Source organism: Spinacia oleracea, chromosome 2, assembly GCF_020520425.1.
Source record: "Spinacia oleracea cultivar Varoflay chromosome 2, BTI_SOV_V1, whole genome shotgun sequence".
In the NCBI taxonomy this organism is placed as follows: Eukaryota; Viridiplantae; Streptophyta; class Magnoliopsida; order Caryophyllales; family Amaranthaceae; genus Spinacia; species Spinacia oleracea.
The window spans coordinates 74,173,848-74,197,134 of record NC_079488.1 but is presented as its reverse complement, the minus strand read 5'-3'; the positions used below and the strand labels follow the sequence as shown (position 1 = coordinate 74,197,134).

General features: G+C 41.4%; 1 protein-coding gene across 1 annotated transcript; it reads left to right on the top strand.

The window, feature by feature from the left end:
- Window positions 1–4,149, top strand: LOC130467532 (uncharacterized). The gene is made up of 4 exons (XM_056836065.1): window positions 1–142; window positions 209–2,283; window positions 2,424–3,382; window positions 3,478–4,149. Exons 2-4 carry the CDS (start codon window positions 930–932, stop codon window positions 4,147–4,149), a joined length of 2,985 nt encoding a protein of 994 aa, XP_056692043.1. The 5' UTR covers window positions 1–142; window positions 209–929.
- The last annotated feature ends 19,138 nt before the right edge of the window (window positions 4,150–23,287 follow it).

Here is a 23,287-nt window from a genome sequence, read left to right as displayed (position 1 = left end):
CCAAGAGTAGGGCTGACTACTTGGAGTTAGACCTGCTCTTTCAGTGTTCTTTGGCTGCATCCTGTACAACTAGTCCCCAAGAGTAGGGCTGACTACTTGGAGTTAGACCTGCTCTTTCCGGTCATAACTTGCGCGATTGTCTGTACGTTTTTTTTTTTTTTTTTTTTTTTTTTTTTTTTTTTTTTAAACCGTCGTGGTTTTATTGTAGTTAGCGTTCGAAAGGAGAATAAACCGTCATGGTTTATTGCGCCCCACGTGTCCTTCATCCAGGTAGGTGACTCGAAGGGTCTTCAAATCTTGGCCGTTTATTTCTCCTTTTAAATACGGGTTTCAGTTACTTTCTTCTTCTCTCTCCTCTTTCTTACCTTCTTCATTTTCTTACTCTCCTCTAACTTCACTTTGCTTCGAACTTAATTTCGCCATTTCCCGAGTACTCTAACTCCAAGTTCTTTGCTTTCTTGTGTTTTCGTATTATTCCGGTGATTGCGCATTCGCTGGTGGTGGTGTTTTCTTCTGAAATTGTCGAGGTTTTTTGGGTTCGTGTTTTTCTTCGAGGGTTTCTAGTCCGCCATTGTTGAACTTCTTTCTTCGCCCTTCTCTTTTCCAGGTAATTCTTTTGCTTTTTCTTTGCTGCATTCTTTGGTTTTGCATGTACATTCAACTGTTTTAGTAGTTTTTGTGAGTTTTTTGTGGTATGTGTTTTTTGAATGAAATGTGGGAGTGTTTGTGTTTTTTGGCTTCGCCATTTCTGCGTTTCTTGGAGTTTTTCGTCTTCTTCTTCCTTTTCTCTTCTTCTTTTTATTTTATTTTTACATTACATGTATATTTTTGTGTCGTTTTGCTCTTTTTTCTCTGTCGTTTTGCCTTGACTTTTCTCCTTCTACCCTTTGTTTATTCTTCTTTCTTTCTTCTTTTTTCTTTCAGTCAACATGTCTGATACCTCTGATAGTGCCAACCCTAGTAGCCCTGGGTATATGAGCGATTCCTCCGAGCCATATTCTCCTTCTTCCCCTTCCTCTGTCTCTTTACCCTCTGATGAAGAGGCTAGGACAGTAGCAGAGAATAGAACTAAGTCTATGCATGATGTTATCTCTCGTTCTGAGCCTGCGGTGATATCTATCTCCAGTGGGTCTTCCTCTGGGGGTGTGTCTCCCGTCGCTGGCAGGGCTACGCCTGTTGTGTCAGGGCCTACTCCTGCCTTTCGTCAACGTCTTAGAGAACTGCGCCATGAACATTTGGCCAGTGCGGTTCGATTGAACCCTCCCCCTAATGCCCCTATTGGGTTAGACATCCAACCCCTGGCCGAAGTAGCTTGGTTGGACAGTTTTGATCAACTAGACGGGCCTTTTATTGGGAGTACTGATGGGTCGTTGCATGTTTACCGCAGACGTTCTCCGATGGCAAGTGGTCCTAGCAGTGGTTTCGGCGACGCAGAGCATCATCCTGAGAATCCCATTCTCGAGGAGGTGGGGCTTCTCCGACCGTTTCCGTTGTATGTTGAGGAAGATCTGCCCGTTGGGCCGACTGAGAGTTATTTAACTCCTGAAGTTTCATATGGTCCCTTAAACGCTGCGCCGGATGCGGATTGGCTCAAAGCAGCTCGTCAACATGATTATCCTGGTGTTGGAAGGGAGCTTTATGCTTTTCCCCCTGGATACGAGCTGGTTGTCCCCGCAGATGATGCTCGTATTACTGCTCCTCCCCCAGGTCATATTGGGTTGTATTCATATCATCTGGACTTTGGGCTGCGCTTTCCCTTGGATCCAACCTTGGCCAAATTCTTGAAGGCTTTTAATGTCTGCCTGGCGCAGCTTCATCCGTTTGCTATACGGACTTTGGTCTGCTACTTGTGGGTGGTGCGTTTCAAAGGCTTCCCTGAGACTCTCTCTTTGTGCAAACGACTGCACTGTATTCGAAGCAGTGATAACAAGGAAGGGAGCATTGGTTGGTTTACCACTTACACTGCTCGAGGCAAAATGACCTGCTTGGGCAACCCCACTGGGCAGAGGGATTGGAAGGGTCGATTCTTCTGGCTTCGAGTTCCCGCTGACTTTCCTTTGCCTCGTAGCTTTGTTTCTCCAAATGGCAAGATGGAGGGTGTGGAGGTTTTGGTTGGTCATAACTTGGAGGATGCTGCTTATGAGTGGTTTGACTCAGTAGTTAAGCGCGACGCGAACGGAAAGGACGTCGGCCGTGCCCCTAAGAATTGGCTGCCTCAGTCGATGTATATTCTGCGGAATGATGTTCTTTCCGCTATGCACTTGTGCAACACTCATCCTCATGGTACATTTTTCTTTCTTTTTTGTTTTTTTTTTTTTTTTTTTTTTTTGTTTGTTTTGTACTTAGCTTTTTTTTTATAGAACCCCTTGATATGAGCTCCCTGGGTTTAAATAACATTTTCTTATGTTTCCTTGTCCTGCTAGGTCGTCAACACCTTGATATGAGCTCCCTGGGTTTAACTGCTGATGGAACCCCCCAGACTAACGAGCCAGCTGAAGACCCCGCCAATGCTTACCGTACCATAGCTGATGTTGTTGGCGGACGCAGAGCAAGCTCTCGACGAACTGTTCGAGGGGGGAGTTCTGCTGCTAGTCGTACTGCTAGAGGTGGGGGTTCTGTGGCTAGCCGCACTAGCAGAGGGGGAGGCTCTGCAGGAGTAACCGCTGGGGCGAGCACCTCAACGCCACGTTCTGCCCCTGTTTCTCGGGCTACCCCTTCTATATCTGCCTCTGCTCGGCTTGGTCAGACCACACGGGGAGGGGGTAATATTGCGGGCCAACGTCGGCCTCGCCCTGAGACGGAAAGCGTTTCTGTTGACGTTACGCGAACTGCTGCAGACCAATTGCAATCTGCTCATCCTGACCAAGTCGTGAATTCCTCTATCTCCGAGCAGGTGGAGATCGTGACCGAGGAGCAGGACGTCCCTTTTGTGCAGCGCCCAGGTAAGCGCATTTGCACTGGGGAGGGTTCTCGCTCGCAGGAGCAGGCCCAAGCTTCTGCCCCTGCTAACCAAAGCACCGCTTCTCTTCCTACTTCATCTGCTGCTCTTGCTGCTTATTTGGAGGAGCAACTGAGGTTGCCTGAGTCTTCTGTTCCTGCTTTTGTGAATATTAGGAACGGGGAATTTCTGGAGAAGGAGGCCATTGATGTTCGCCCTGCGGTGAACCCTGAGTTGGCTGCCTGTTTCTCCCCTGCGCCGATTAGCGATGACATCTTCGTTCCTCACTGGGATGTTAGAGCTAACGAGTCTTTGTATGCCAGCTTCCCAGAGAAAGGCGGAACGTTGGCATACCGGATGTTGAAGGGGTTAACACTGCCAGCTGACCGCCCTCTTGAGCGTGTTTACACCCCTGGGGCTAACGCCTACCAAAAGGTGTTAGAGGTAAGAAGCTTTTGAATCTATGCTGTTTTTATACTTAGCCATTTTTTGCATGTTTTTGTACTTAGCCATTTTTTTTTTATTTTTATTATTTGCAGGCTGGGGTTGCTGTGAAGGAGCTCTGTGACTTCTTTTTCTTCTATCAGAGGAAGCATGATGAACATCTTGCTCTTCTTGAAGAAAAGGACAGGCAGATCCGAGACCTGACCCTGGAAAACGAAAGAGCATCCTCCTCCCTCACTATTGCCAATGCCAATGTTCAAACGATATCCGTCGAAAGAGACAACTTGGCTAGTGAGGTTGTAGCTCTGCGCCTAACTGGGGAGAATTTAGCTAAAGCTCAGGCGGAGGTGGAGGCGGAGAGGAAACGTACTGAGGATTTGGCGGAGCAGCTAAGCTTTGTTGAGCAGAGGCATGCTGATGAGCTGGCAGAACTTCGCCTTTCTGTGCAGAAGGAGGTGGCTGCTGCTGTGCGAGAATTTTGTCGCTCTGACGCTCAGTATGCCCTTCTAACGCAGAGGTATGATGGCGGGTGGAAAGCAGCCTCTCTCATAATCAAGCACAAATATCCGCAGTTTGATTGGAGCTTGATCGAAGAGGACTGGCTTGCTGGCCTGCACCTTACCATTCTTAAGGAACTGCGGGAGGCTGAAGCTGCTGAGGGTCATGCCGTAGAGCCTAGTGATGTGCCCGACTTCTGCGTCGAGAACACTCACCCTGGAGATTTGCCTTTCTCAGATGAAGATGATGTTGCAGGCAATGACGAATAATGGGTGTGGCGGCTATCCCCCTGTTCTTCTTGTGTGACTGGGCCTGTTATGTAATAGTTTAGTTTTTAAACAATATTATTTAGGGTTTGCCCTGTTGGGTGGTGGCGTTTGTGCCATTCTGTTTTTGGAACAATTTACAGTTAGTTTATTTCTGCCTTTCTTCTCAGATATTCTTGAGCTGGGCTGGTGTATTTACTGCCCAGAGCCATTTTGTAGGGCTGTACTTTGTTTATTTCCTTGGTTTTTAATGAAGGTATAGCCGCCGGCATTTGATATGCGTATTTTTGCTAGGTACTTAGCCAATTTTTGATATCTTGTTTGTCTTTTGGAAGTTCTAGCCTTGATCAGAGTCAAGCTTTATAGCATGTTTTATTACTACCTCCCCTTCTGGATTGTCTTGGCTTTTGCCAAGGCAAACTTAGGGACTGCTCTGTGACATTTGTGCGGTATTCTAGCTAGCCTTTTGAGCTACCTTCAACCTTGAATTGCTTTGGCTTTGGTCAAGGCCAAAACTCGGAAATTGTTTTGCGTATTTTAAATAGGCTTTCTTGGGCTGCTTCCAATTTTGAATTGCCTTGGTTTTAGCCAAGGCAAAACTCAGAAATTGCTCTGCGATATTCTAACTAGCCTTTTGGGCTGTTTCCAATTTTGAATTGTCTTGGTTTTAGCCAAGGCAAAACTCAGAAATTGCTCTGCGATATTCTAACTAGCCTTTTGGGCTGTTTCCAATTTTGAATTGTCTTGGTTTTAGCCAAGGCAAAAATCAGAAATTGCTCTGCGATATTCTAACTTAGAAATTCATCATGACACTGTTCTTCAGCTGACTTGAGTGATCAAGTCAAGTCATCTGTTGGATGTGTGTGTCATGACGTATTTCTAAGTTACGCCGTGCTTTGCTTATCACTTTATCTTTTCTTGGAACCGCCAAGCTCATTTTATTATATGTATTCTGTAAGAAGGAGTACAAAGAGGGATAATTTTGGCTTATCCTGCCTTATCATTGTATAGGTCATCTGTACTAAACATAGTATTTTTTGAGCATGTTGGCGTTCCAACTATTCTTTAGCTCTTTTCCATCCATTGTCAGAAGATGATATGAGCCAGGGGCTATCTCCCTTGTGATCTGGTATGGTCCTTCCCAATTTGCAGTGAATTTCCCCTCTGCCTTGCCCTTTCCTGTAGCTGCTGTTCGTCTAAGTACCAGGTCTCCCACATGCATAGGCCTGTGCTTGACTCTTTTGTTGTAAGCTCTGCTCATTCTCTCTTTGTTTTCTGTGAGCCTCAGCTCTGCTAGCAACCTTACCTCTGGCAGAAGGTCTAATGATTCCCTCATGAGTTGTTCATTGGTGCTTTCATCATAGTACTGCACTCTGAAACTGGGCAGGCCAACCTCCACCGGTAATACTGCTTCTGCTCCAAAGGCTAACTTGTAGGGACTTTCTCCTGTCGCCTCCTTCTCAGTTGTTCTATTGGACCACAAAATTTCTGGTATGAGGTCTGCCCATGCACCCTTAAAATCCTCTATTTTCTTTCGCAGAGCTCCAAGGATCTGTTTGTTCGCCGCCTCGGCCTGTCCATTGCTCTGTGGGTGGCATACTGATGCGTAAGCAAATTTGATTCTTAGCTCTGCGCAATAATCTTTTACCGGTGTGCAATCGAATTGTGTCCCGTGATCAAAGACCAAACTTTCTGGGATGCCAAATCTTGTGATGATGTTTCTCCAGATGAAGTCTTTCATTCGTTTCGCTGTTATGCTTTTTGTGGGCTCTGCTTCTATCCATTTGGTGAAATAATCCACTGCCACGATCAGGTATCTTCTTCCTCCACTCGCGGCTGTAAACGGACCCAGGATGTCCATTCCCCACTGAGCGAATGGTATGGGATTGACGATTGGTTGCAGATCATTTGAGGGCTGATTGATTACTGGAGCGAACTTTTGGCATTTGTCGCATTTCTTCACGTATGATTGCGAGTCACTCACCATAGTTGGCCAATAGTACCCTGCCCTGAGGGCTTTCAAAGCTAGTGTTCTACCCCCAATATGATTACCGCATATGCCCTCATGAATTTCTTCAATGATTCTCTGTGATTCCTCCGTTGAGACGCATCTCAGCAGGGGTAGGGAGAAGGATTTTTTGTACAATCTGCCCTGGTAGATCACAAACCAGTGTTCATTTCGCTTTATCTTCTTCTGTTCTGGCTCTGCTGTAGGGAGACCCCTGCCAAGCTTGTATGATACTATACTGTCGTACCACTGAGGCTCCGTGCTGATGGCATTTGCCATGGGCCTCTTATCGATACTCTTCTCTTCCTGTACTTCCACCATCACTGTTCTTTCCAGGTCTTGCAGCGAAGAGCTTGCTAATTTTGAGAGAGCATCTGCTTGGCTATTCTCTGCCCTGGGGACCAATTGGATCTCGAAGCTTTCCAACTGGGCTACTGCTTCTTTCATCAGTGCCAGATACCTCTGCATGGACGGTTCTCGAGCTTCATACTCGCTTTTATACTGACTGGCCACTAACTGGGAATCTGTTTTCAACACGATTTTCTTAGCATCCGCTGCCTTGCACATTTGAATGCCTGCGATCGCTGCTTCGTACTCTGCTTCATTATTTGAGGCTTTGAATTTGAACTTTATGGCATATTCAAAGACATTACCTTCTCGTGAAGTCATTATAATGCCTGCTCCTGACCCTGTTACTGCGGCTGAGCCATCTACATATATCTGCCAGGTCCCCAGAGGTTCTTCTTCTTCTTCGTACGATGCCTCAGCTATGAAGTCTGCTAATGCCTGTGCCTTTATGGCCGTTCTTGGCCTGTATTCAATATCGTACTCTGAGAGTTCTACCGCCCATTTCAGCAATCTGCCTGAGGTATCCAGCCTTCGCAATGATTTCTCCAAAGGCTGATTTGTTAATACTTGTACCTTGTGAGCGTCGAAGTATGGTTTCAGCTTCCTGGCAGCTATCATAATTGCGAAGGCCATTTTTTCGATCAGTGGGTACCTCTGCTCTGCGGGGTTGAGAATGTGACTGACGAAATATACTGGTTGTTGGGCTTTGTCCTTTTCCACTATTAAGGCTGCTGCTACAGTCTTTTTGGAGGCCGAGATGTACAACTGCAAAACATCTCCTACTTCTGGTCTGGCTATTGTTGGGAGGCTCTTTAGGTGATTCTTTACCTCTGCGAATGCCTTTTTTTTGCTCTGCTTCCCACTTGAATGTTTTGTTGCCTTTCAGTACCTGAAAAAATGGGAGGGATCTATCTGCGGATTTACTGATAAAACGAGTGAGTGCTGCCATCTTTCCCGTTAATCTCTGCACATCTCGTATGTTCTTTGGCTCTGGCAAGTTGAGTATGGCCTCCACCTTCTCTGGGTTGGCATCTATTCCCCTTTCACTGACCAGAAATCCCAGGAACTTTCCTGACTTAACACCGAACACACATTTCTTTGGGTTTAGTTTCATGCCGTACTGTCTCAACGTAGCAAATGTTTCTCGCAGGTCTGCGATGTGATTGGCCTCTTTTTTGCTCTTGACTATGGAATCATCCACATATACTTCCACATTCCGTCCCTTTTGCTGTGCGAATATCTTATCTACAAGCTTTTGGTAGGTTGCACCCGCATTTTTCAGGCCGAATGGCATAGCTTTGTAGTTATAAACTCCAGCGTCTGTGATGAAAGCAGCTTTCTTACGATCTGATTCGAGTAAACTGATCTGATGGTAGCCGGAAAATGCATCCATGAAACTCAAGAGAGCGTGTCCACTGGTGGAATCAACCAGCTGGTCTATTCTGGGCAATGGGTAACAGTCCTTCGGACAGGCCTTGTTTAGGTCCGTGAAGTCTACACACATCCTCCATTGACCGTTTGCTTTCTTTACCATCACAACGTTAGCCAGCCATTCTGGGTAATCGCACTCTTCTATGAACTTGGCTGCTAGAAATTTGTTGATTTCTTCTTGGATGGCCACATTCTTCTCTGTCGAAAAATTTCTTTTCTTCTGTTTCACTGGCCTAACTTCTCTGCTGACATTCAGTCTATGGACCATGACACTGGGGTCAATCCCTGGCATTTCGTCCGCTGAGAAAGCAAATATGTCTGCGTGCTCTCTCAGCAGACCGATGAGGTTCACTCTGAGGGATAGGTCTACGTCTGTGCCAATTCGAACCGTCCGGTCTGTCAACCCTTCCTCTAATTCTATCTCCTCAGTTTCGTCAGTTGGCGTGGGTTCCAACAGACCTTCCTCCCGATGCTCGAAGTTTTCCATGCTTAACAACTTGTCTTTTTTGCGCTCTGCTCTCTTTCTTTTTCGAGATTGGGGAAGTTCTTCTTCTGCCAGTGGTGGGGGTCTGGGTGGTTGTTTTAGCGCAGTGTGGTAGCACTTCTTGGCCTGCTCCTGACTGCCTTTTACCTTGGCTGAGCGGCCATCATTTGTCGTATACATCATGGTAAGGTGATAAGTGGAGACTACAGCCCCTGCGTCATGGATGAATGGTCTGCCAAGAATGACGTTGTAGGCTGCGGGGACTTTCACAATCATGAAGTCTACCATGATATCCTTGATATCCTTCCCTTGGCCAATCTGCACCGGCAAACTGACTATCCCCTCTGGTATCACTGTGGCTCCTGTGAATCCGATTACTGGGTAATTGACTGGTTTTACATATTTCTCATCAATTTGCAACTCTTGGAAAGCAGGCCAGAATAAGATGTTCGCAGAGCTACCTCCGTCTATCAGAATACGGTGGATTTTTCTGTTTGCTACATTCAGGGCTAGTACCATGGGGTCGTCATGGGGGTATATTATGCCTTTACAGTCCTCCTCTGTGAAAGTGCACTGCGGGATTTTTGGAGGGGCGGGCCACCTGCCAGAATTATGGTAATTAACCTGGTGTTTGAATTCGCTCACACTGGCCTTGGCCCCGCTAACAGTGGTTCCCGCGTAAACTGGCCCTCCTGTTATGACCAAAATGTCGCCCATTCTCTTTTGGTCTGCTGGGTAGCTCTGCTTGGGTTCCGCCTTCTTATTGTCGGACCTATTATCATTATCTCTGTTCTCATAGGTCCTGCTATACGAGCTTTTTGCTTTGAATTGAGTCAAGTATCCCCTCCGGATCAGATCTTCGATATTATCCTTCAAATGAGTGCACTCTTCTGTGAGGTGGCCATGGTCTCTGTGAAAGTCACAGTACTTTTTTGAGTCCCTGTACTTGTTGTACATTTTGGGAGGTCTCTGCCACTTCTCGTCTTCTTTGCTGATGGCAAAAATTTGAGTTCTGGATGCCACTAAGGGGGTATACTCATTAAACTTCCCCCTTTTCTCAGTTTTAAACTCGTTACCTTTGCCTCTGCCTGGTCCCTGCCAGTCTCTTCTTGGCTGTGGGTTTTCTCTTCTGTCTGAGTACTCTTTTTTGTATGGCTCTTTTTTGCTCTGACTACCGTAATTGTTCTCACTTGCCACATATCGACGTGAGGTTGCTCTGCCAATTTCTTCACTCTTTATAAATTCATTTGCCTTTCCCAGTACCTCTGCCAGGGTTGTGAATGATTTTCTGCCCAGATAACTCTTGAACTCTCCATCCCGCAGACCAGTCATCATGGCCAGGACTGCTACCTCTTGCTGCAACTTGGGTATATTCGACGCCTCCATATTGAATCTGGATATGTATTCCCTCAGAGATTCCTGAGGCCCCTGGATGACTGACATCAGCTCCCCTGTCATCCTTTCTCTGGCAATGTTTGCCACGTATTGGGTGCGAAACAAGATAGCTAGCTGCCGGAAAGATGTTATGGTGCCTTTGGGTATTTTACCAAACCAGCTCTTTGCCATCCCCTCTAGAGTGGAAGGAAAGACCTTACACCACATAGAGTCTGTGTTGGTATATAGCATCATGTGTCCCCCAAAGGCAGAGAGGTGATTCGTTGGGTCTGTCTTTCCGGAGTATTTGCAGGTGGGCATTTTTATCTTTTCCATTCTTTCAGAGAGTATTTCATCGCAGAAGGGAGAATTATCAGGTTTAACTACTGCTCGGATGGGATTGGGCATACCTGACATGGAGTGGTGTCTTTGACTGGGTGCTTGTTCAGTCCTTGCCCGGGGTTGAGCTCTGCTTGGTGTGATACTCTCTGCTTCATACTCTTGATTATCAGCCCCTTCCATGTCCTGCTGCAGATTCCTCCTCCAAACATTCGGACTATGCTGGGGTCTGGGACGTTTTCTCCTCTGCTCAACCTCAACCTCTGGGGCTGTTCTCATGACCTGGGCTTGTGGGGTTGTTTGAGTAAGGAATGTTAGGACTTCTATTGCTGTGCGCATCTGGTCGGGTGAGAACTGTGCCCCCAATCGTGCTAGTGAAGCACTGGTTGGAATTGGGATACCCTGGCCCTGGCTAGGGGTTGCCATAGCTCTGGGTTGTGGTGTCTCTCTTGGCGGACCAAGACTCTGAGGCATGCCGAACAAGGGTACATTTGTGGTTCTCTGGTTGTTTTTTGAGGTGGGTGGTTCTATCTGCTGGATTATCGGTTCGCTTGACTCAGTCATTGCGTGAGAGGGTAGGTCTTTTAGAAGCAAGGTCTGGGAAACCCCTCCTTCTAGCGCCACTTGTTCCGGGTGTGGAACTGGAGGAGCCCTGCTTGGTGATGCTGCCCTGTCAGACAGAACGAACGTAAGCTAACCTCGGGGGTTTAACCGAGGAAACCCCCTCCGATGCCTAAGTCAGCGAATGAGATAATGTTCTAGAGAGAGAAAGTAGAGAGGGTTAAGAATTGTACTTGTATTGAACGTGTCCGTAAATGAATGGGGACGGCAGTATTTATAGGCGTACTATTCAGTACTTTGGCCTATTCAGATGTTGCCGCGTGTACGCTAGTGATGTACTTGTTGTTTGTCCTTTTGCTTAACGACGTATCTATGTTGTCGTCTAGCAGGTCGTTTCCCCGCAGACCTGAGGGTCTGTGCGGTTCTTGAGGACTTGTGGTACTTTCAATAGGTACTTCCTGCGGTTGCTTTGCTTGATCTGTCTTATCTGATGTCCGATGGTCTGCTGTGACATGGATGATCTGCTAGGTTACTTCTACTCCGTACAGTGATGTTGCTGAATCATACTGTTCTGAAATATTGACAAGCACATGACAAGTTTGGAGAATCTGGGTAGAGGTTGGACTAGGCAGTTCAATCTCGTGACTACTATATTGAGCAGCTAAAGCTGAATCTTCCTCTACCTCTACCTCTATCTCTACTGGCTTTCTTTCAGGAGCTTGTTGGCTATCAATCATCATTACTAAATCGGAATGGGTTATGGAACTGTTTGAGAGTATAGAACGACAGAACAAAACAAAGAGCTGCAATTATAATCAGGGTAGCTTATGATCATCTGGTTTGTGAGTTGACTATCTAGTATAGAATTGAATAAAGCCAGTTGTGTACGTGCATGCATCAACCAGATCGATTCAACCAAGTGGATTAAGGTATACCCTAAAGAAAGCTTTGACTTAGAAACTAATTATATAATTAACATCATCTTATTCTCTATCAGCTACTATTCATCTGGATGGACCAAGTCCATCATTTACAATTTTTGGTTATTTTGCTTCATGTACCACTAGTTTTTATTATCGATTCTCTCTTTTTCTATGATAGTATAATGACACTTGAAATAGTGAATAAAACAACTTCCAAAACCTCATATTTTCCCTTTCATGCATTCATGACCACTGATTTTGAAAACGATGAACCATCCATTTCTTATAGGAAATGGAAAGGATCCCCGCCAGTACCACTGGGATTATTATAAAGCCATTGTTGTGCATGACCTCTTTCTCAGCTCCTCTAACTAACTTAGATTACTCTAACCAATATATTATTGCATAACTTACGCTAACATATAATTTCTTCTTTTTTTTCATTATTTTAAATTGCCAACAGGTTGTTGAATTTGTAAGAGGAATATGGACATAAAGGATAAAAGAAAGGGTTGTCCACAGACCAGTCAATTGAGTTTACCAGGTGTGGTTCTAGTTGGGTCACGGTTTTTAACGGGTCAGGGAAAATAACACACATCACTAACCCATAGTTTCAATTTCAAGTCAACCCACCTATTGAAAGGAGCTCAGAGGCCCATTTCTAATGTCAAACCCTATACAGTCTTCCTACAGCATTTGCTGATTTCATGTTATGATTTTTTACAAATTTTCTAGTATATGTTGCAGTTCTCTTTTTGTTGTTTTATGCAAAAGACTAACACTCTAACAGTGTATAAGACTATTGTCCATGTCTTAGTGGTCCTAGAGAATGACCTAGGGATCAAATAATCAATACACTTTCATGCCTAAATTCGAACAAAAATGATTGAGCACAGGAAGAGAGAGAAGGGAATGAGATGAGAGAGGAAAGGTAGATGGTCTGATGGTTGGCAGCAGAGGAGGCGATCGCATGCAAGGTTGGCGGCGCCAGGCATAGGTAAGGGTGGCGGCAACAGGCACGGCGCCATGCACAGGTAAGGGTGGCGGCAACAAGCACAGCGGTGGGAGGCTGCAGTTGTGGGCCTGGTGGTAATGTGGGAAATAGCATGACAATGCCAAAGTTGGGGTTTCAGAGATGTTATGTGTAGATAAAACCCAACTGTGGCATAAACCAGTATAGGTAGCATGATAATACCAGTATAGCTTTCACATGACAATGCTATCTACGCTGGTTTATGTTTATCTACACATAAACATCTCTGAAGGGAAAACAAAGTTCACAGAGAGCAGTTGGTTAAACCTTATATGACAACTCCAAATGAGGTTCAGTGTTGCACTTAAACAAACATTCAAAATTATACATCATTGAAGACTACTTGTTCCTCCCCCCCTGTAGACTGCAGTGTTCTTTTCCTGTAGGTGTTTGTCAGGAACTTCATTCAATTTGCAAGGCATTACCTCAGGATACAGATTTCATTGCCATAATCAGCATCCCCATGGGAGAAAAGATTCCGAACCCTTCAATTGCCCGAACCCGAAAAGGAATCAGGAGATTTGCAAGCCTTAGAACAAGTAAAGTGCATGCATTTACAAACGAACGAATCATGCAAGGCAGAAAAACAACTCTATAAAGCTACCAGAAGTGAAGATTCTGAACTGCCCAAACCCGTTTGACTTTACTATTTTTTCTCTAGCATTAGTAATTTAGAATCTCTCTAATCTAACATTATTTTTAATAATTCGACCAAATTAACTTAATTTGAGTTAATCATGGTTAACTCATTTCATTCCCCCAAAAAATTATAGAATGTAAAACTAACAACCCTACTTTCCCGCTCAATTTTCTTCGTGTATCCTCTCACCCCCTTTCATGATTTTTTTTCCTGGTTATTTTATTTAATCTCATTTAATTCTAATTCACTTTTATCGTTTTGCAGAAACTTGTTGAGCGATTCATTTTTCAAATTATCATCTTGCTTATTTTAGCCCAAATTTTGTTGACCTAAGTTCCGCAATTTTGTTGCCTAGGAGTTCATAGGAATTTTTGGAATTCCCATGGTGACTACACTGGATCATCATCTTGGCTCTCCAATTGATTTGCAGGGGAGAAAGTATTCGAATATTGTTTTTTTGGTAGATCAGATTTCTAAGAAGATACGATTCCACTCTCCCAAAGCCAAAAGGTTATTCTTATTAACTCGGTTTTAATATCTATGGCGGCCCATGTGATGAGTTGTTTTCACCTATCGTTGGCAATCTCGTCAAAAATTGACTCCATGATAGCTTGGTTTTTTTAGGCTAACAAAGATAGGAAGGGTTTACATTGGGTCGGTCGTTCGATAATTCAACTACCTAAAGGAATGGGGGGCTAGGGATTAGGTCAATGGGGGTGGTGAATAAAGCTTTGCTTATGAAAAATGTTTGGCATACTCACAATAATCCACAGTCTTTACTGGCCAGGGTCTACACCAACAGATTCCCCTCTCCTCTCTTAACGGGGAAGTCAACTAAAATCAATAATTGTGCCTTCTCTTGAGGGATGAGAGGGTTAGCCAAGGTTGGGAATATTCTGCTCGAAAGCTGTAATTGGAAAGCCGGGGATGGATGTTCTATTGTGGCTGGCAGGGATCGTTGGGTTAATTGTAGAATACCTGAATTCAAATCTTCTGTCACCCTGAACGAGCAAGGTCATGGAAAGTGAGTCACTTTATTATGCCAACTGGGAGAGAATGGGATCATGGGAAAGTTAACAGGTGTTTCGAGTTCAACGACGCTAAGAAAATTGTTGGGATGGAGTTGTCGCATAATAATGTCAAGGATTATCTATACAGGAAGTATCATAAGGGAGGTAAATTAACGGTAAAGACGGATTGTGCTACGATTCTTGGGGAAGAGTCGGATAACACTAATGGGATCGATTTTGAAGGTTTTTTCTCTTCTTTATGGTCTCTACGTATGGCCCAGAAGTGGAAATTACTTGTTTGGAAAATTCTTAGAAATGGCATTGCGATAAAGATTTGAGAGTACTTTTTCTTTGACCCGATTGCGACCTAAGCTGCATAAATGTAGAAATTTTCTTTAATTTAAATACGCACATTAGGGCTGAAACTTGTTAAGGTACTAATTTTAATTATATCAGTAGCCAAACAACTTAATTTATGTGAGCAAGATCATGCACTATTACCACTTTTATCAAACATGATAAGTCCAATCAATAACCTATAAAAAAAAACTCTACAACTACACATATTATTTTACCAACAACAAAATTTCAAATTTATCTAAATATGGCAATAATATATCTCAAAATAAAACATACAAAAAAAAATATTACGAAAATAACCCACCATTTTTTAATTAGGACGTCTTGAACATCAAATATAAAAACGGTTTTTTCATGAAATGCCCCTGAGGTTTAACGAAATGCAACAAATTCACTCGCGTGTTTCAAATTACATAATATACCCCTATTTAAACTTATTTGAACCAAATGCCCTTAGACTTAACGGAAGTCTAACACCGTTAGTCATTAGTTTGAATTATCCCTTAATCAACCTAATTGATTAATAATTAACCCCTAATTAATAATTTACTCCATTATGCATTTTCTTTAATTTAATTTTTTTCTCTTTTTTCTTTATTTTCACTCACCCCCTTCCTTCTCTTCTGGTTCAACAAGTTCAACAACAATCCATCCCCTTCCCTCCTGGTTCCACCACCATCGACCACCGACTTCCGTCCCACCGACCACCGACTTCCGCCCCACCGACCTCCGCCCACACCACCACCGAGCTCCGCTTCAATCTAACTCCCGTACAAAAAATCTTCAATCTAAATTCTCATTTTTTTCCCCAAATTGTCTCAATTCGATTTCTAGAAATGCGAATTATATGTTGGTGGAAGTATAGGACAGCAGCACATAGAATTAGAGAAGAGAAGAGGAAAAAGTTAATTTTGTAGCTAGAATTTCAGTTTTTTGTTCTTCAGTTTTCTTCTTCTTCTTCGTTTTTCCTTGCCTTCTTTCTGGGTTTTTTTTTGTTTTGATTCTGTTCGTACATAGCAGCAGCAACATCGTAATTATGAGATATAGCAGCAGCGATTAGTAGAGATTAGAGAACCTAGTAATTCTATTTTGGTTTTTAGATTTTCGATTATAGGATTAGAATTCAGAAATTTCGAATTCATTTTCTATTGTTCTTGAGTCTGTTCTTCAATTTCCATAAATTGTGTTACGAATGGGATTTTAGCCACGGCTTTACCATCGAACTATGAATTGAGCAATCCAAAAACCATGAAGAGAACGAGCACAACGACGACACTGGATTTGAACTTGAAGAGTGAGAGATCTTGGCTTGCGTCTTTAAGGTTGGTTTCGACTTCTTCTTGGTTTTTGTTCTTGAAGATTGAATCTGGGTTTTCAAGGTTTCAATTTTTTGAGGATTTGTCAATGGATGAGGATTTAAGGGATTTTCAAATTCAGTTTCTAATGGTGTTGAGATTCTCGAACCAGAAGAGAAGGAATAGGTGATTGAAAAGAGGAAAAAAAAATTTAAAGAAAATGAAAAATGGAGTTAATTAGTTAATTATTAATTAATTAAGTTAATTAAGGGCTAATTCGAACTAATGACTAACGGTGTTAGACTTCCGTTAAGTCTAGGGGCATTTGGTGCAAATAAGTTTAAATAGGGGTATATTATATAATTTGAAACACGCGGGTGTATTTGGTGCATTTCGTTAAACCTCGTGGGCATTTCATGAAAAAACCGATATAAAAAATAAAAATCACACAAATTGAATAATAATGATTAATTTCTTAAAATTAAACCTATTTTCCGAAAATAAAGAGAATTTGTGATTAATTATTTGTGGAGACCACCATTAACCGAATCAAAAAAATGTCTTCATCCATTGCATAAACTCCAGATTATCCAAGGACCTCCCTTTTATAAGTTTGTTAACTTCTATAAGCTGAATTCAACATCCCAAACAAATAAATTAACCAAAGAAAATCAGTAAATGAGCAATTCTGGATCATACGTACTCGTTCTTCACCTAGAAATTGACATTGCGCATCAGCACCGTACTCAGGTGGGCGGCGTCCATCAATTGAACTTGTGGTGTAAGTGGTAAGGGTGAACTTGTGGTCACTTTGATAATCCTTGTACAGAAGATCTACAATAACAACAAACAAAAACCCATCAAAAACACAAAATCAACTCATTAATTATACCCAAAAAAATCAAGAACAATGACTCTGAAATTCGATCAACAGAAAACATGGTAAAAAATAAATGAACCTCTAGCTCTTTGCCGATGTCGGAGTAAAGTCCGGGACCCTTCACCATAGGATAAACTTGTTGAAGATGTAATCAACTACTACGATGGTCTTAACAATTCACGAATTTGTTGAAGAATTTTAGAAAAGTTAGTAAAAAAATTGCTAGAAATAGGTTAGAAATCAGGGAAATTGAAGGAAAAATATAGGAATCACCATGTTTATGAAAAGAGAAAATGAAATGGTTGAATGAATGCATCGCCTATTTTCTTTGTTAGAATATATTTTGTATATTATGTAAATTGGACGATTATGTCAATGCATATTATGACCTTGTATATTAGGCAATGTGTATAATTATGCACTTAGATTACGTCGTATATTATGCTAATTAAGGCCTAAAGATCATCAACATATCATGCTTGCAATTTGTATATATAACCGTTTGTGATTAATGGAATAATCAAGGAAAATATATCCAACATTCTTGAATTGCTGCAGTTTCCCTATTTACTGATTCCACTTTTACCTTTTTAACTTTTTATTATATTTTAAAGTTAGTCTTAATATAGATTAGTAGGAGTAGTTTAGTCTATTCATAGAGGAATACGAAAAACGTAATTACCAAATTAACCTCAGTTTCTGGCTTATATAATAGAGATTAGGACAATCATTTGTGAATTAGGACAATCATTTGTGAATTATGATCACATGGATGACATAAGTAACTACTCCGTACAATCCTTTGTGAATTATGATCACATGGATGACATAATTAAACACACTCAAAATGTAGAAATTAACAATTAGAAAAGAAAAAAAAAATATAAGTGGAATAAAGTAGATCCCTCCAACTTTTTCACTTCCTACTTCTATTTGTTAAATATATACGAAGTATATTTGTCAAATTTTCTGTCCTACCTCTCCTTCAAATCTTCTTATCCAAACAGAGTAAAGTACAACATTTACTTCGTGGTACACTTGGTTGAATAATTTTGTGAACGAAAATGATAAAGGTCGCAACATGCGACCTTTAAGGCGTGTCACAATGATGACATGGCATGCTTATGTGTCATGATTTAAATTGGAAACTAAAATATTTAACTTATATAATCTATTATACATGTTACAAAAAAGGTAGAAAAATCTTAATATTCTGATTTGTTTCCTTCTTTATATCGATAATCTCATTTACATATTTTCATAGTAAAAATATTGAATTGGTAGTAAAAATATTCTGATGACGTATAGCCTACGTGGCGCCTAAATGTGCCAATTAAACTGTGACACATAAGATTGCGACAACTAAAAGTTGTCGCAACTTGTGACCTTTATCATCACCCTTTTGTGAATAAGTCCAAATGAAGTTGTGGTACCATGGACTAAGCCGACGAGGGTGGATTTAAAATTAATACTCCCTCCGTCTCTTTTTGTTCTTTACGTTTTTCTTTTTGGGTGTTTCAAAATATTTTTTACATTTCTTTTTATATTATCACATAAATGTTTTGATATTCTATTAAAATTTGTGTCAAATTATTATTTTAACCAATTAAATTCATTGTGTCATTTTAATCTCTTACACTTTTCCATTGGAACATTAAATTTTTCTCCTTTTTTCAATATTAGAATTTTGATAAAAGTGAAAACATTATAAATAAACGTAATTTGTCTTGTTTAAATAAAAAAATAGAGAATCTCAATGCACATTAATTATTCATTAAAACGCATGTAAAATATCAAACGTAAAGAACAAAAAGAGACGTAGGTAGTATTAAGTGGGAACAAAATACTTTAGATAAAGTTTTAGTGGGGTCCAATAATAAATTTAAGGAAAAATTGATACTGACAGTCTCAACTATGACCACTTCACTTTAAAAGGTCCCAACTTTTAATTATTCTAGAGTGGTCTCAACTTTGAGGTGTGTTTTCCCATAAAGGTCATTTAGCTTAATTAAACTGTTAATTAGGGCACATTTCTAAAAAAAGGAAATGACTATATTGGCCATGAATATTAAGTGCTTGATAGTTGATACTAGGGGTGTCAATTCTCAATGCGATCCAGTGAACCTGATGGGTTTGTCCGACCGTTTAGAATCCGAACCGTTTAGAACCCGCGAGTTAAAATCCGAAATCCGATCCGATCCGATTATATTCAACCCAAATCCGACCCAACCCGTTAGTATTGATCCGATTAAGATCCGAATCCGTTAACAGACCGATCCGTGACAATCCGGATCCATTTAATCCGATCCGAAGCGATCCGAAACCCGTTTATGATCCGATCCGTTTAAATCCGAATCCGTTCCAACCCGAGGAATATCCGTTTAATCCGATCCGTTTTTAATCTGTGACCCGTTTAATCCGACCCGTTTCAACCCATGACCCGTTTAATCCGATCCGTTTTTAATCCGTGACCTGTTTAATCCGAACTAATTCCAACTCTTCGATATAATAATATATTCAATAACTTATATTACTAATCTTAAATTCTTATTACTTTTAAAAGTTAGTTATTATTTTCGTCCCCTAATTAAGTCATCGATATGAATATATAATTTGGAACCGAATTGACCCAAATTCCAACCCGCTACCAAATAACCCGATCCGATAATTACCCGAACCAATATAAAACTGAATCCAATGTAACCAGGCTAAATTAGTTTCAATCCAACCCGTTTTAGTCTATTACCGATTAATCCGATCCGATATGAATCCGATCCGAAATGAATCCGATCCGATATGAATCCGACCCGAAATGAATCCGATCCGATATGAATCCGACCGACATGAACCCGAACCCGTTATAGTCCGACTAAACCCGTTAACAATCCGTCGTATTCCAATCCGATCCGATCCGACCCAAACCGACTACAATCCGACCCGTTTACAACCCGATCCGATATGAATCCGTGAATAAAAAATTCGACCCGATCCGGTCCGTTAAGTTTTCAATCCGATCCGATCCGACCCGTTAGCCAAATTAATCCGTTCCAATCCGATCCGTTTCAACCCGAATCCGATGAGTCCGACCCAAACCCGATCCGTTGATCCGATTTGACACCCCTAGTTGATACTGATTGAATTTGGTATTGTTCAAAAAGTTAAAGTGAATATCCAATTTCAACGAAGTTAGAGATGGTGTTTTGTTTCATTGTTTTTGACATTTTCTCCTGTATTCGTGCGGGTTGCGTATGGCACGTTTTATTTGAATGATTTGTATTTGGGGCCCAAAAAAAAATTAATTATATAGGATGGTGTTATATTTAACTAGTTTAGCACCCATGTCACGCATAGTAATCCGAAATAATATAGAACGTACATTTAAAAATATAATTTGTAACCATTGATTTTTCCATACCACTAAGCTTTTTAAATACAACTAGAGTTGAAGAAGTGGAAGAAAGTAGCTATGTATTAAATAGATCATTAAAAAGTAAATACGGGATTACTATTTTGAAATACGTGAACATGTTTGGTCGTATCTTGTAGTTATATGTAATAAGCTTGGAAGGCACCAAGTTAGCCCATAATCTCGCAAATTATGAGGGAATTGGTGAAGCTTAGTTAGTTCTCCGCATCAAGATGTAAGAAGATTATAACATTAGACATTTTTTTATACGAGCATTGTGCCCGTGGTTTTTTAATCTCTAACGTTCATGGTTTTATACTGCATCAAGATATTCTCAAAGATTTTTTCTTTACTCTAACAATGTCAAATATATATTTTTTTTTTTTTTTGTGATAGCGTTGATTTGAAAAATGAAAGTGATGTACGTGTAGCAAAACTTTTGGATAAATGGTCAAATATCTCCTTTTATTTCTTATGTTTATAATTTATGTAATAGGTAATTTTCATAACGTGCTGAAGGAAATAATGCCCTTGGTCCAAGTATGCATTCTATGTTAAGTCTAATAAATGCGGTTCAGTATTAATTAACAAGTTAATAATTCAGTGAGATCAAGTGAGCTGAATGCCTAGCTAGAGGCCGCTTCAGTTCAAGTGGAATTAATGATATTAATCCACAGCTTACTCTTGACTGAACCCGTAGGGTCACACAAATAGTACGTAAACGGATCAAGTATTTAATGGCATTAAATACTCCATCTATGAATATTCGGAACCGACGGATCTTGGTTTCAGTGGGAGCTAAGATCGTCACAGGCAAGAAATGAATACTCCGGAAACGATGATATTGCCGGAAACGGAAATATGGATCGTATCGGAAATATGAATATTATCCAAGTCGTAGATGTTGCCGGAAACGGAAACATGGTACGTGTCGGAAAATATTATTGGAAATGGAAATATTACCAGAATCGGAAATATTACCGGAAACGGAAATATTGTCAGAATCGGAAATATTGCCGGAATCCGAAAATAATTCCGGAAACGGAAATATTAAATATTTGTTCGAAACGGAAATTAATTCCGGAATCGGAAATATTAAATATTGTTCGTATCGGAAATAGATTCCGGAAATGGAAATTTAATCGGAAGCGTATCGTACGAATTAGCATCGGACGAGGCTTGCCGGACGAAGGCCCAGCACGAAGCCGGGGCCATCGCCCAGCAAGCATGCGCGCCACAAGCCCAGCCAAGGCAGCGCCCAGGCCTACCGCAAGGCAGGCCCAGCGCGCGCCAAGAGGCCACGGCTGCGTGGGCCGTGCTGCGCGGGCTGCTGCTCGCACGCGCATGGGCAGCCCTTGTGGCTGCCGTGTGTGTGTGAGTTTGTGCTCATGCGTGATTCCTGAATCTACAAGAGTCAGTGTATGATTAAATTTCTATTCCTAATTGGATAAATTAATTAAATAGAATTCATGTAGGATTCTAATTCCAATTAATTCGCATCCTACTAGGATTACGATTCCTTTTCCATAACTCTATAAATAAAGGCCTAGGGGTCATAATTTATACACAAGTTTCAAAGTATTCAAAAGTGAGTTTTTGAGAGAAAATCAAACACACATCTTGCTCAAAAGTGCCGAAATTTTCTAGTACCTTAAGGGCGATTCTAGTTGGTCAATCTTAAGGCGGATCCGGACGTGCTGTGGACTATCTACGGAGGGACGACACTTGGAGTCCTAAAAGACTTGTTCTTGTTCGGTTCGGGCGCAGCTAGGGAGGGCACGCAACAAAGAGTATGCATCTAAATTATGCTATATGATTATGTGTAAATAATATGTTGTCCTGGGTTAATGGTTGTTTCCGCATGATCTATGTAGTGTCATATGTATCATAACCTAACAGTGGTATCACGAGCCCCTTATTATTTTCATAATCTAAATTGCATGAACATGGTTAAATATTACAAATTTGCAAGAATTAAAAGGGGTGATTAATTTTCGTAATTGTTAATTAATTGCAAATTGCGTTTATTTAATTATATGTACGCAGTTTCTCGGCAGTTTCTTCATTACTCATCCGAATTGAGTGATTTTTGTGTCAATTCCGCATGTAAAAGGCATTCTAAAATTTTGACAAAAATAGTACTTTTCTGCCGAACCCAGAATTCTCAAATTCGAAGCCTAACTATGACTTTTCGAAGGTTTTAGTTTTTCGAATGCAAAATTTCGTAAATTTAAGATGTTAAATTAAATATTTGCTATTCCTGTTGATAAATCTTGAATTTTTGATTGACCTACTGCATATGTTTAACAAGTTTGAATGCCTAGTCTTGTTAATTATGCAATCTAATTTGTAATTATGATTAATTTGTTGAAAATTAGAATAATTTAGAATTAATTTGATTTTCATAATTAATTGTAATTTAATTAGAAACCTATGATTAAAAACCACCATAAAAAATTGTAAATTTACGATAAATTTTAAATTTTTATGACCTAGACTTGAATCCATATCAATCGGAAATCAATTGGATAATAAATTTTCGATTTTTTCGCCCTAAAATTATGAAATTAATAATATTTATTAATTTGTCATTAATTTTAAATATAAATTTTAAAATTTTATGCGATTCGTTCAAATAACTTGCACGCACGAAGCAATGGACGCTTCGTGTTACCCTTAAGGGGTGTTGTATAATGCGGGCATGCGACGACGAGCAAGGGAGCTCGTCGCCCGTGCGGCACGAATGCAATGAGCAAGGGCGTAGTGCACGAGCACAAGGCAGAAGCCCTGCCTTGTGTCGTGTGCCACGAGCAATGAACGAATGGGCATGGGCGAAGGGCGAGCCAAGGCAGTCGCGTGTGGGCAGCAAGCGAGCTGCGCCACAACGCGCGCTGCCTCGCACAAGTGCGCGCAGCCTCGCGCGCAGCGAGCGCAAGCTCGCGTGCCACGAGCGCTGCGCCCAGCACTGCTCGCGCGCGCAGCGCGCGATGTCGCTCGCCCAGCGAGCGATGTCGCGCCCCAGCGAGCGATGGCTCGCGCGCGCAGCGCG